This window comes from Bombina bombina, chromosome 11 (genome assembly GCF_027579735.1).
Source record: "Bombina bombina isolate aBomBom1 chromosome 11, aBomBom1.pri, whole genome shotgun sequence".
In the NCBI taxonomy this organism is placed as follows: Eukaryota; Metazoa; Chordata; class Amphibia; order Anura; family Bombinatoridae; genus Bombina; species Bombina bombina.
Window position 1 is genome coordinate 37,781,638 of NC_069509.1, and position 15,012 is coordinate 37,796,649.

A 15,012-nucleotide genomic window follows, 5' to 3' on the forward strand; every position below is an offset into this window, starting at 1 on the left:
TTTGAGGTTTGGGAAACTTTGCCCCTCCTGGTAGGAATGTATATCCCATACGTCACTAGCTCATGGACTCTTGCCAATATGAAAGAAATGAATTTATCAGGTAAGTTCTTACATAAATTATGTTTTTGAGGGGACAGCAAATTTACACTTATACAGGCTGTACACTCACTACTTTACATTGTAGCAAAGTGCCATTTCTTCAGTGTTGTCACATGAAAAGATATAATAAAATATTTACAAAATTTGAGGGGTGTACTCACTTTTGTGAGATAATGTACATGTACACACATATGCTGACACACACACACACATATATATATATATATATATATATATATGTCATATACCATATCCCTTTAAAATACTTATTTTATATACACATACACATATATAAATATATATATATATATATATATATATATATATATATATATATATATATATATATATATATATATATATATATATATATGTATATATAGTACCCTATATCTGACCTATTTGTGCAACTGAGGCTTTCACTCAAGTGCAACCATTTTACTTTCAACTTATAATACCAGTGCAAGAATAGAGCGCTGTGTTAGTGCTCAATAGTGCTAAAAGTACGAATATTTTTGCACTCCGCTTGTAATCTAACTCTATATATGCTAATGGAAGCAGAGTCCCATAACAAAAAGCTTAAAAGATAGATAGCAAGTATGTGACCTATAGAGACTGTATGTGACCTATAGACACTATATGTGACCTATAGACACTATATGTGACCTATAGACACTATATGTGACCTATAGACACTGTATATGACCTATAGACACTATATGTGACCTATAGACACTGTATGTGGCCTATAGAGACTGTATGTGACCTATAGACACTGTATGTGACCTATAGACACTGTATGTGACCTATAGAGACTGTATGTGACCTATAGACACTGTATGTGACTTTTAGAGACTGTATGTGACCTATAGAGGCTGTATGTGACCTATAGACACTGTATGTGACTTTTAGAGACTGTATATGACCTATAGAGGCTGTATGTGACCTATAGAGGCTGTATGTGACCTATAGACACTGTGTCATGATCCAGTGTACATGCGTTCAGGACACAGACCCTCAGGGCAGTGGTAGGGATTTGAAAACACCGACCTCTGACCCGGGGAAGAGTATCCTGGACGTGGATAGATGATATTCTGTGATTCATAGTTGCTAGAAGTTATTGTAGAATTCATGGAGAGTGCAACATTTGTATACAATATAATCTGGCTTCACTGTGACTTATAGTTAGTTTAGCAATGTGGAATGTTCAGGCTTCAGAGTAAACTGGTAGAAGATTGACACTTAGATGCAAACTATGGTTTGTTGCAGGTTCACAGTACATAATATTATATAGAGCTGTATGTCAGTAATAAGCAGAGCAGCACAGGTGATAGTCAAATTGCAAGTTTAGGCATTAATTACTGTTTGTGCATATATTGGAGAATCACATGAAAGCTTTTAACTGAACACATAGATGCAGAGTTCTGAATATGTTAACATATTTGCAGCAGGATATTTCAGCTATGACAACTTGTAGCAGAGAATAGTTATAAAGTTCTGAGTCAGATGCTGTTGTAATAATTAGAGAGTGATGAAAACCAAAAGTATACTTGATTTGTAATAAAGTTCAGAGTTTTTTAAGTAGCAGTGTCCAGGTAACAAAATGGAATTATTTGGATACTTGCGATTTGATGATTTTAAGCATAGTTAAGGCTGTAGCTTGAATAAGTTGGTAGTATTCATGCAGGAAACAGTCACATACCTCTGTTGTTCAGGATCACAACTTCAAAGTTAATGCAAAGCACATTAGACCTGAGAAGGCTTAAAAAGAGGCTGAGGGAATCTCAGCATGAGTGTCAGAATCAGGAAAGGCAGTCTTAAAGGGATAGTGACATTAGGCTGAGCTATGTTACACACTGTATGAGGCTTATAAAGACTGTGACCTCTAGTTATCAACGTGTCTACCTCAAATACGCTGGAATTCCGCAGCGTATTTGTGGCGAGGCTGATTCGCCTAAGTTATCAAGCCCTAGATACCAGCAAAAGTAGAATTTAGTAACGTAAGCTTCGATCCGCCGGACTCAGTCCGACACAGATCGATTCTTACGTCACTCCAGATGTTCCGAACACAAGTGCGGCACAATCTGACTACATTTGCTAGTTATCAAAAAACTAGCAGGTACACTAGGCACTTTTCCGGCCCAGCGTACCTGGTTTTCAAACCGCCTAACTGGGGGCGGTGGATCCCATAGGAATCAAAGGGAGTCTGACCATAGCGAAAGTTCATGTTCGCTGCTGCCAGACATCCCATTGATTCCTATGGGAAATGTCTACACCTAACACCCTAACATGTACCCTGAGTCTAAACACCCCTAATCTGTCCCCCCTACACCGCCGCAACTAAATAAAGTTATTACCCCCTAAACCGCCACTCCCGGACCCCGCCGCAAGCTATACTAAATATGTTAACCCCTAAACCACCACTCCCGGACCCTGCCGCAACTATAATAAACTGATTAACCCTTAAACCGCCGCTCCCGGACCCTGCCGCCACCTACATTATACCTATTAACCCCTATCCTGCCCCACCTATACCGCCGCCACCTATAATAAAGTTATTAACCCCTATCCTGCGGATCCCGGACCTCGCCGCAACTAAATAAATAGTTTGACCCCTAAACCGCTGCTCCTGGACCCCGCCGCATCCTATATTAAACTTATTAACCCCTAATCTGCCCCCCCTACACCGTCACCACCTATAGTAAATTTATTAACCCCTATCCTGCCCCCCCTACACCGCTGCCACTGTAATAAAATTATTAACCCCTAAACCTAAGTCTAACACTAACCCTAACACCCCCTAACTTAAATATTAATTAAATAAATCGAAATAATATTTCTCTTATTAACTAAATTAATCCTATTTAAAAATAAATACTTACCTTTAAAATAAACCCTAATATAGCTACAATATAAATAATAATTATATTGTAGCTATTTTAGGATTTATTTTTATTTTACAGGCAACTTTCAATTTATTTTAACTAGGTACAATAGCTATTAAATAGTTATTAACTATTTAATAGCTACCTATCTAAAATAATGAGAAATTTACCTGTAAAATAAAAACTAACCAAAGTTACAATTACACCTAACACTACACTATACTTTAAATAAATGAATCCTATTTAAAACTTAATACTTACCTGTAAAATAAACCCTAAGATAGCTACAATGTAATTAATAATTACATTGTAGCTATTTTAGGGTTTATATTTATTTTACAGGTAACTTTGTATTTATTTTAGCTAGTTAGAATAGTTATTAAATAGTTATTAACTATTTAATAACTACCTAGCTAAAAGAAATACAAAATTACCTGTAAAATAAATCCTAACCTAAGTTACAATTAAACCTAACACTACACTATCATTAAATTAATTAAATAAACTACCTACAAATAACTACAATTAAATACAATTACATAAACTAACTAAAGTACAAAAAATAAAAAAAGCTAAGTTACAAAAAATAAAAAAATAAGTTACAAACATTTAAAAAATATTACAACAATTTTAAGCTACTTGCACCTAATCTAAGCCCCCTAATAAAATAACAAAGCCCCCCAAAATAAAAAATGCCCTACCCTATTCTAAATTAAAAAAGTTCAAAGCTCTTTTACCTTACCAGCCCTTAAAAGGGCCTTTTGCGGGGCATGCCCCAAAGAAAACTGCTCTTTTGCCTGTAAAAGAAAAATACAACCCCCCCAACATTAAAACCCACCACCCACAATCTAACCCAAACCCCCCTTAAAACAAACCTAACACTACCCCCCTGAAGATCATCCTACCTTGAGTCGTCTTCAGCCAGCCGACCCACCGATGGAACCGAAGAGGAGATCCGGAGCGGCAGAAGTCATCATCCAAGGCGTGCTGAAGAAGTCTTCCATCCGATGAAGTCATCATCCAGGCGGCGCTGAAGAAGTCTTCCATCCGGGCGATGTCATCTTCCAAGCGGCGTCTTCAATCTTCTTTCTTCTGGATCCATCTTCATCCCGCCGACGCGGAACATCCTTCTTCCCCGACGGCCGACGACTGAATGAAGGTTCCTTTAAGGGACGTCATCCAAGATGGTGTCCCTTCAATTCTGATTGGCTGATAGGATTCTATCAGCCAATCGGAATTAAGGTAGGAAAAATCTGATTGGCTGATTGAATCAGCCAATCAGATTGAAGTTCAATCCGATTGGCTGATCCAATCAGCCAATCAGATTGAGCTTGCATTCTATTGGCTGTTCCGATCAGCCAATAGAATGCGAGCTCAATCTGATTGGCTGATTCAATCAGCCAATCAGATTTTTCCTACCTTAATTCCGATTGGCTGATAGAATCCTATCAGCCAATCGGAATTGAAGGGACGCCATCTTGGATGACATCCCTTAAAGGAGCCTTCATTCGTCGTTAGTCCGTCGGGGAAGAAGGATGTTCCGCGTCGGCGGGATGAAGATGGAACCCGGAAGAAAGAAGATTGAAGGCGCCGCTTGGAAGATGACATCGCCCGGATGGAAGACTTCTTCAGCGCCGCCTGGATGATGACTTCATCGGATGGAAGGCTTCTTCAGCGCGCCTTGAATGATGACTTCTGCCGCTCCGGATCTCCTCTTCGGTTCCATCGGTGGGTCGGCTGGCTGAAAACGACTCAAGGTAGGATGATCTTCAGGGGGGTAGTGTTAGGTTTATTTAAGGGGGGTTTGGGTTAGATTAGGGGTATGTGGGTGGTGGGTTTTAATGTTGGGGGGGTTGTATTTTTCTTTTACAGGCAAAAGAGCAGAATTCATTGGGGCATGCCCCGAAAAGGCCCTTTTAAGGGCTGGTAAGGTAAAAGAGCTTTGAACTTTTTTAATTTAGAATAGGGTAGGGCATTTTTTTATTTTGGGGGGCTTTGTTATTTTATTAGGGGGCTTAGATTAGGTGTAAGTAGCTTAAAATTGTTGTAATATTTTTTAAATGTTTGTAACTTAGTTTTTTAATTTTTTGTAACTTAGCTTTTTTTATTTTTTGTACTTTACTTAGTTTATGTAATTGTAATTTAATGATAGTGTAGTGTTAGGTTTAATTGTAACTTAGGTTAGGATTTATTTTACAGGTAATTTTGTATTTCTTTTAGCTAGGTAGTTATTAAATAGTTAATAACTATTTAATAACTATTCTAACTAGCTAAAATAAATACAAAGTTACCTGTAAAATAAATATAAACCCTAAAATAGCTACAATATAATTATTAATTACATTGTAGCTATCTTAGGGTTTATTTTACAGGTAAGTAGTTAGTTTTAAATAGAAATAATTTATTAAAGTATAGTGTAGTGTTAGGTGTAATTGTAACTTAGGTTAGTTTTTATTTTACAGGTTAATTTCTCTTTATTTTAACTAGGTAGCTATTAAATAGTTAATAACTATTTAATAGCTATTGTACCTAGTTAAAATAAATTGAAAGTTGTCTGTAAAATAAAAATAAATCCTAAGATAGCTAAAATATAATTATTATTTATATTGTAGCTATATTAGGGTTTATTTTAAAGGTAAGTATTTAGTTTTAAATAGGATTAACTTAGTTAATAAGAGAAATATTATTTAGATTTATTTAATTAATATTTAAGTTAGGGGGGTGTAAGGGCTAGTGTTAGACTTAGGTTTAGGGGTTAATAATTTTATTACAGTGGCGGCGGTGTAGTGGGGGGCAGGATAGGGGTTAATAAATGTATTATAGGTGGCGACGGTGTAGGGGGGGCAGGATAGGGGTTAATAACTTTATTATAGAGGGCGGCGGTATAGGGGGGCAGGATAGGGTTAATAACTTTATTATAGAGGGCGGCGGTATAGGGGGGGCAGGATAGGGGTTAATAAGTTTAATATAGGTTGCGGCGGGGTCCGGGAGCGGCGGTTTAGGGGTTAAACTATTTATTTAGTTGCGGCGAGGTCCGGAATCAGCAGGATAGGGGTTAATAACTTAATTATAGAGGGCGGCGGTATAGGGGGGGCAGGATAGGGGTTACTAGGTATAATGTAGGTGGCGGCGGTGTCCGGGAGCGGCGGTTTAGGGGTTAATACATTTATAAGAGTTGCGGCGGGGTCTAGGAGTGGCGGTTTAGGGGTTAATAACTTTATTGAGTTGCAGGGGGCTCCGGGGGCGCCGGTATAGGGGGTAGAACAGTGTAGTTAGTGTGGGTGCTTAGTGACAGGCTAGCAATAAAGTTGTCAAAAAGCCGAAGAGCAGCGAGATCGGATGAGTGATAACTCTCACAGTCCGCTGCTCATCACCCCGTACTTGGTGCGCGGCTTTTTGACAGCTTTTTTGATAACTTAGGCGAAATTTTGCAGGTCCGCTGCGGCGATGGTAGGCGAGCTTAGGCGGGCATATTGGGCCGGCGAAGGCAGGTAAAGTAGACACGTTGATAACTACCCCCCTCAATGTGACCTATAGACACGGTATGTGACTTATAGAGACTGTATGTGACCTATAGACACTGTATGTGACTTATAGAGACTGTATGTGACCTATAGACACTGTATGTGACTTATAGAGACTGTATGTGACCTATAGACACTGTATGTGACTTATAGAGACTGTATGTGACCTATAGAGACTGTATGTGACTTATAGAGACTGTATGTGACCTATAGACACGGTATGTGCCTTATAGAGACTGTATGTGACCTATAGACACTATATGTGACTTATAGAGACTGTATGTGACCTATAGACACGGTATGTGACTTATAGAGACTGTATGTGACCTATAGACACGGTATGTGACTTATAGAGACTGTATGTGACCTATAGACACTGTATGTGACTTATAGACACTGTATGCGACCTATAGACACTGTATGTGACTTATAGAGACTGTATGTGACCTATAGACACTGTATGTGACTTATAGAGACTGCATGTGACCTATAGACACTGTATATGACTTATAGAGACTGTATGTGACCTATAGACACTGTATATGACTTATAGAGACTGTATGCGACCTATAGACACTGTATATGACTTATAGAGACTGTATGTGACCTATAGACACTGTATGTGACTTATAGAGACTGTATGCGACACATATTCAGTCAGAATTCCCTGTCTGTGCATTTATCCTTCCGTCTTTCTCTCTCCCTCTATCTATCTATCTTTCTTTCTCTCTCCCTCCCTCCATTTCTTGCTTTCTCGCTCTTTCTTTCTCTCTCTCTCTCTCTCTCCTGTTCTCTTTCTCTCTCTCTCTCTCTCTCTCTCTCTCTCTCTCTCTCTCTCTCTCTCTCTCTCTCTCTCTCTCTCTCCTGTCCTCTCTCTCTCTCCTGTTCTTTCTCTCTCTCTCTCTCCTGTTCTTTCTCTCTCTCTCTCTCTCTCTCTCTCTCTCTCTCTCTCTCTCTCTCTCTCTCTCTCCTGTTCGTTCTTTCTCTCTCTCTCTCTCTCTCTCTCTCTCTCCTGTTCTCTCTCTCTCTCTCTCTCTCTCCTGTTCTCTCTCTCTCTCTCTCTCTCTCTCCTGTTCTCTTTCTCTCTCTCTCCTATGCATAGGGTGGCCAGATATCCTGTATTTAACTGGCTGTCCAGTAAGATCTTCACAAAAATACTGGACACTTAAAACACTTGTTAAGTCTATCACCGAGATTACGAGTTTTGCGGTAACAGGGGTGCGTTGCTAACGAGCCTTTTTTTTTTAACGCTACCTTAAGACAAAGCTGGTATTACAGGTTTTTTTTTAAAAAAAACCCAAAAAGGTGAGCGTAGAGCAAAATGTAGCTCCACATCTCACCTCAATACCAGTGCTGCTTACGTTAGCGGTGAGCTGGCTAAACGTGCTCGTGCATGATTTCCCCATAGGAAACAATGGGGCTGAGCCGGCTGAAAAAAACTTAACACCTGCAAAAAAGCAGCATTCAGCTCCTAACGCAGCCCCATTGATTCCTATGGGGAAAATACTTTTTATGTCTACACCTAACACCCTAACATGAACCCCGAGTCTATACACCCCTAATCTAACACTTATTAACCCCTAATCTGCTGCCCCCGACACCTGCATTATATTTATTAACCCCTAATCTGCCGTTCCGACATCGCCAACACCTACATTATCCATATGAACCCCTAATCTGCTGCCCCCAACATCGCCAAACACTACATTATATTTATCAACCCCTAATCTGCCCCCCCAACGTCGCCGCAACCTACCTACAATTATTAACCCCTAATCTGCCGCCGCCGCCGCCAACGTCGCCGCCACTATAATAAAGTTATTAACCCCTAAACATAAGTCTAACCCTAACCCTAACACCCCTAATTTAAATATAATTTAAATAAATCTAAATAAAATAACTACAATTAAATAAATTATTCCTATTTAAAACTAAATACTTACCTATAAAATAAACCATAAGATAGCTACAATATAAATAATAATTTAATTGTAGCTAGCTTAGGGTTTATATTTATTTTACAGGCAACTTTGTATTTATTTTACCTAGGTACAATAGTTATTAAATACTTATTAACTATTTAATTACTACCTAGTTAAAATAAGTACAAATTTACCTGTAAAATAAAACCTAACCTAAGTTACGATTACACCTAACACTACACTATAATTAAATTAATTCCCTAAACTAACTACAATTAAATACAATTAAATTAAATAAACTAAAGTACAAAAAACAACAAACACTAAATTACAGAAAATAAAAAAATAATTAAAATTTTTTTAAACTAATTACACCTAATCTAATCCCCCTAATAAAATAAAAAGCCCCCCCAAAATAATAAAATTCCCTACCCTATACTAAATTACAAATAGCACTTAAAAGGGCCTTTTGCGGGGCATTGCCCCAAAGTAATCAGCTCTTTTACCTGTAAAAAAAAAATAATACAATACCCCCTCAACATTAAAACCCGCCACCCACACTCCCAACCCTACTCTAAAACCCACCCAATCTCCCCTTAAAAAAACCTAACACTACCCCCTTGAAGATCACCCTACCTTGAGACGTCTTCACCCAGCCGGGCACAAGTGGACCTCCAGAGGGGCAGAAGAGGTCCTCCAAGCGGCAGAAGTCTTCATCCAGGCGGCATCTTCTATCTTCATCCATCCGGAGCGGAGCAGGTCCGTCTTCAATCCAGCCGACGCAGAGCATCCTCTTCAAATGAAGTCCAAGCGAAGAATGAAGGTTCCTTTAAATTATGTCATCCAAGATGGCGTCCCTTGAATTCTGATTGGCTGATAGGATTCTATCAGCCAATCGGAATTAAGGTAGGAAAAATCCTATTGGCTGATCCAATCAGCCAATATGATTGAGCTTGCATTCTATTGGCTGTTCCAATCAGCCAATAGAATGCAACCTCAGCCAATAGGATTTTTCCTACCTTAATTCCGATTGGCTGATAGAATCCTATCAGCCAATCGGAATTCAAGGGACGCCATCTTGGATGACGTCATTTAAAGGAACCTTCATTCTTCGCTTGGACTTCGTTTGAAGAGGCTGCTCCGCGTCGGCTGGATTGAAGATGGACCCGCTCCGGATGGATGAAGATAGAAGATGCCGCCTGTATGAAGACTTCTGCCGCTTGGTGGTCCTCTTCTGCCCGGATCGGATGAAGACTTCTGCCCCTCTGGAGGTCCGCTTGTGCCCGGCTGGGTGAAGACATCTCAAGGTAGGGTGATCTTCAAGGGGGTAGTGTTAGTTTTTTTTAAGGGGGGATTGGGTGGGTTTTAGAGTAGGGTTGGGAGTGTGGGTGGTGGGTTTTAATGTTGGGGGGTATTGTATTTTTTTTTACAGGTGAAAGAGCTGATTACTTTGGGGCAATGCCCCGCAAAAGGCCCTTTTAAGGGCTATTTATAATTTAGTATAGGGTAGGGAATTTTTTTTTTTTTTTATTATTATTTTATTAGGGGGAATTAGATTAGGTGTAATTAGTTTTAAAAAATTGTAATTATTTTTTTATTTTCTGTAATTTAGTGTTTGTTGTTTTTTGTACTTTAGTTTATTAAATTTAATTGTATTTAATTGTAGTTAGTTTATGTAATTAATTTAATGATAGTGTAGTGTTAGGTGTAATTGTAATTTAGGTTAGGATTTATTTTACAGGTAAATTTGTACTTATTTTAACTAGGTAGCTATTAAATAGTTAATAAGTATTTCATAACTATTGTACCTAGTTAAAATAAATACAAAGTTGCCTGTAAAATAAATATAAACCCTAAGGTAGCTACAATGTAACTATTAGTTATATTGTAGCTAGATAATGGTTTATTTTACAGGTAAGTATTTAGTTTTAAATAGGATTAATTTATTTAATTGTAGTAATTTTATTTTGTTTATTTAAGTTGGGGGGGTTAGACTTAGGTTTAGGGGTTAATAAATTTAATATAGTAGCAGCGACCTTGGGGATTAGGGGTTAATAAATGTTGATAGGTGTCGGCGATGTTAGGGACGGCAGATTAGGGGTTAATAAAATGTAACTAGTGTTTGCGAGGCGGGAGTGCGGCTGTTTAGGGGTTAATATATTTATTAAAGTGGCGGCGATGTCCGGTTGGCAGATTAGGGGTTAAATAATTTATTTAAGTGTTTCCGATGTGGGGGGGGCCTCGGTTTAGGGGTTAATAGGTAGTTTATGGGTGTTAGTGTACTTTTTAGCACTTTAGTTAAGAGTTTTATGTTACGGCGTTAGCCCATAAAACTCTTAACTACTGACTTTTAAATGCGGTAGGAGTCTTAACAGGAGAGGGTCTACCGCTCACTTCTTCCAAGACTCGTAATACCAGCGTTAGGCAAATCCCATTAAAAAGATAGGATACCAAATTGACCTAAGGGGATTTGCGGTAAGCGTGAGTCGCGGAAGAAAAGTGAGCGGTACACCTGACCTGCCAGACTCGTAATACCAGTGGGCGTTAAAAAGCAGCGTTGGGACCTCTCAACGCTGCTTTTTAAGGCTTTCGCAAGACTCGTAATCTAGCCGTATGATTGTTAGCTACATGTAAAATGCCTAATATACCTAAAAGCATTACAAATAAGGAGCAGAAAAAATGTAGGGGCTATCAAGAGGGTCTAATCACCTCTGTTTACAAGTGGTACTGTTAGCCAAAGAGGTAAAATGATTGATGTTACTGGCAGCCAGGGGTTAAAATGACTGCTTGTGAAAACTATACATTGTGGGGGCTGAGGTAGAGCCTTTTGGGGGCAATGTGTGACCCCCATTTTTTTATAGTACCCAGTACAGATTGTGGTCAACTGACATCGTACCTATACAATATCACCTTTAATCTCTCTTTTTCTTCTACTCATTATTTTCTTCCCTACTTCTCACAGTACAAGAAGCAGCACACGCTTCTGCATCGTGTCAACGGGGTCCTGATGTTGGTGACATTCTTCTGCTGCCGGCTCCTGCTGTTCCCTTATATGTACTGGGTGTACGGCCAGCGGGTAGGACTCCCCTTGTACAAAGTTCCTTTTAATCTGTCCCTGGAATATAACATCGGCGCTGCTACACTTATGGCACCTCAAGTCTACTGGTTCTACCTGATCTGCCGAAGAGCTTACACTTTATTTCGTCAGACTGTGCTTAACCAGAGGCCTAAGAATGGACATCCTAATCCTGACAGCACCTCAGCCAAAGATCAGGACTTTTCCCAGTGACTCTCATTTCCCCTCTACTTCATCTCTTCCTGCCCTCCCTCTGCAGGATCCAGTAACCCCTCACCTTAAGCAGGGACCTTACCAGGGCAGCGTTAAAAGACTGTGCCTTTAACTGGAGACAGGCACCTTGTGATGCTCTACTTAAAGGGCGACCAGGAAGTCGGTCTCTAAGGGGGTCTTGGAGTAGAGTGGGGTAGGGAGGCATAATTGCACGTCTCTGTCCTTGGAGGATTTTACTAAATGTAGTTCACACTCCCAAGGTTGCAGTATTAAAATTACCATACCCTGCAATACTTACAGTTACCACAAGGTGTCAGTATCACTCTGTGATTTCAATATAATTTCTATCCATGTAATACATATAGTGACCACTGAGCGTCACTGTCTTGGAGTGTTCTCTGTAATACAGTGGCTTATATTCACTAAATATATGAAGGTAATCTCTGGAGAGAATAACCTCTCCAGTAGCCAATGCCTTCCAGCATTGCCCAAAATATGACCAGTGTACGAGGTATGCTGGGGAGGGGCAAGTTCACAGAAAGCATGAAAAATTATTTCAGTGAAAATAGGCCAATGACATAGAGTGTAAATACCTCTATATAAATTAATCTGCAATTACAGGTAGCAACCACCGCTTTGCCCTCTCAAATTAAACCCATAGTGGATATAATCAGCAATTCCTTTGGGTGACCACAGGGTGTCACTGTTACTCTGGTTACCCATAAGGGGAGTATACCTCTTCTAGTACAAGACCTTAGTATGAAGGTAGCATTGTTTTCTGATACCCCAGGTGACATACAGTGACTAATGACTGCTATAGACTGTGACCAGAGACCTCAGATGAGAATAGAGCCCTTATAATTTGTATAGGACGTATACCCCTGTACCCTCCAGTCTACCCATTACCCCCCACCTCTGCAAATAATGAGAGGTTAAAGTTCCCTGCGCTCCCTCTCTTAACACTTTAGCTGCTAGAGAAAGATGCAATGTGTTACACAGCCAAGGGGTTAAATGCTAGCGGGTATGGGCAGTAGCATGTTAGGGGTAAGTATAAATGCCCTAACCTAAAGGAATGGCTAATCACAAATAAGCAAACGTGACTGCTTAAAGCTGCATATTAAAGGGTTACGCATGGCCAAATCCTAGCCAATCAGCAGGCCGCGTTTGTATTTATCAGAACCTGAAAAAGCTCTACACTTTAGAGCTTTGTGTATTTAACCTTTTCAGTTAAATCCCCTCTTATCTCCGCCTAATCCATGTATGCAATGTTAACATACCTTGGATTTTTTTTGTTTTAACATCCCTGTTCTATTATTTATTTAAGAGAGAGCATGGTGAAGGGTCTGGCGGTATTGGTAATACACAGTACCGCTGTATGTAGCAGCATGTTTTTATTTTAAAGGTCTTGCAGTTTTATCGACAGCAATGTCCATCTCAGAATGGTATTGTAAACTATAGCATTCAAAGGGACCTGGGAAAATGTCATTTAAGGTCATTGCAAAAGAAAAAGAGCAAATAATTTAAGATAGAGTTTAACCCCTTGTGTTCCACACAGGGCTGCACTGCATTGCTATGCAATATGTTGCAGCTCCCTCTGCAAGGCAAGGGGTTAATAAGGTCAGTGTTCTCCCAAATAATTTAAAACTATTAAAAATAGAATTTATATTTTGTATAAGATGCTGCTATTCCAGAGTTTGTTAAAGGTTCTGATAATCAGGCTCAGCATATGTATTTTATTTATATTGCATCTCTGCATCTTTTTATTGGAACAGCCCCCCCCCCACACCACGTTCCCCAATCTCTTCTGCTCCCGCAGTCTCCAGATATCGTCCCTTTAATTTATTTATTTTTTAATTTATTTATTTCACACATTTTTTTTTTTTTTTTTAAATAAACTGAATGTAAATACTTTTCAGCAGAGCGATATGTTAGTAAATGTACTGCAATTTATAACAATTGTAAAAAGGAATAAAAAGGTAAAAAAAATGTTTCTCTCTGCAATTCTCATGTATACCACTAGATGTCACTGCAAAAGCCAGAAGGTGTCTGCACTATAAGTAATGATGCTGAACAAGAGGACTGAGGCATATTGGATGTGTAGTTAGTGTCTGTTACATTGAGCCAGTAACCTACAACACTCAGGTGTAATTGGTACTCAAGAGTGCTGCACCGAGAGGTGACTCAGGTTTTTAGTGCCCGCTTGTCACATCTGCAACTCAGTTTTTCACTGGCCCTGGACAGGTGTCTGATCTGTGGTCTAATGTGCGTATGTGGCTGACAGAGGGGCTGCAGGGCTAGGGTTTGATCCGTGGTCTGATGTGAGTCTGTGGCTGCAGGGCCAGGGGTCTGATCGGATGTATTATGTGACTGACAGAAGGGCTGCAGGGCCAGGGGTCTGATCTGATGTGTTATGTGACTGACAGAAGGGCTGCAGGGCCAGGGGTCTGATCTGATGTGTTATGTGACTGACAGAAGGGCTGCAGGGCCAGGGGTCTGATCTGATGTATTATGTGACTGACAGAAGGGCTGCAGGGCCAGGGGTCTGATCTGATGTATTATGTGACTGACAGAAGGGCTGCAGGGCCAGGGGTCTGATCTGATGTATTATGTGACTGACAGAAGGGCTGCATGGCCAGGGGTCTGATCTGATGTATTATGTGACTGACAGAAGGGCTGCAGGGCCAGGGGTCTGATCTGATGTATTATGTGACTGACAGAAGGGCTGCAGGGCCAGGGGTCTACTCTGATGTATTATGTGACTGACAGAAGGGCTGCAGGGCCAGGGGTCTGATCTGATGTATTATGTGACTGACAGACGGGCTGCAGGGCCAGGGGTCTGATCTGATGTATTATGTGACTGACAGAAGGGCTGCAGGGCCAGGGGTCTGATCTGCTGTATCATGTGACTGACAGAAGGGCTGCAGGGCCAGGGGTCTGATCTGATGTATTATGTGACTGACAGAAGGGCTGCAGGGCCAGGGGTCTGATCTGATGTATTATGTGACTGACAGAAGGGCTGCAGGGCCAGGGGTCTGATCTGATGTATTATGTGACTGACAGAAGGGCTGCAGGGCCAGGGGTCTGATCTGCTGTATTATGTGACTGACAGAAGGGTTGCAGGGCCAGGGGTCTGATCTGATGTGTTATGTGACTGACAGAAGGGCTGCAGGGCCAGGGGTCTGATCTGATGTTTTATGTGACTGACAGAAGGGCTGCAGGGCCAGGGGTCCGATCTGATGTATTATGTGACTGACAGAAGGGTTGCAGGGCCAGGGGTCTGATCTGATGTGTTA

The 15,012-nt window shown here is 40.3% G+C and overlaps 1 protein-coding gene across 1 annotated transcript in view; it reads left to right on the plus strand.

Annotated features, from left to right (window-relative positions):
- TLCD3B (TLC domain containing 3B) overlaps window positions 1-13,705 on the plus strand; it is an 83,675-nt gene extending 69,970 nt beyond the window's left edge. Inside the window, exon 5 of the mRNA XM_053695040.1 lies at window positions 11,393-13,705. Within this exon, the coding sequence (XP_053551015.1) occupies window positions 11,393-11,719 (327 nt within the window). The 3' untranslated portion in view covers window positions 11,720-13,705. The remainder of the gene's footprint in view (window positions 1-11,392) is intronic.
- Window positions 13,706-15,012: the final 1,307 nt, after the last annotated feature.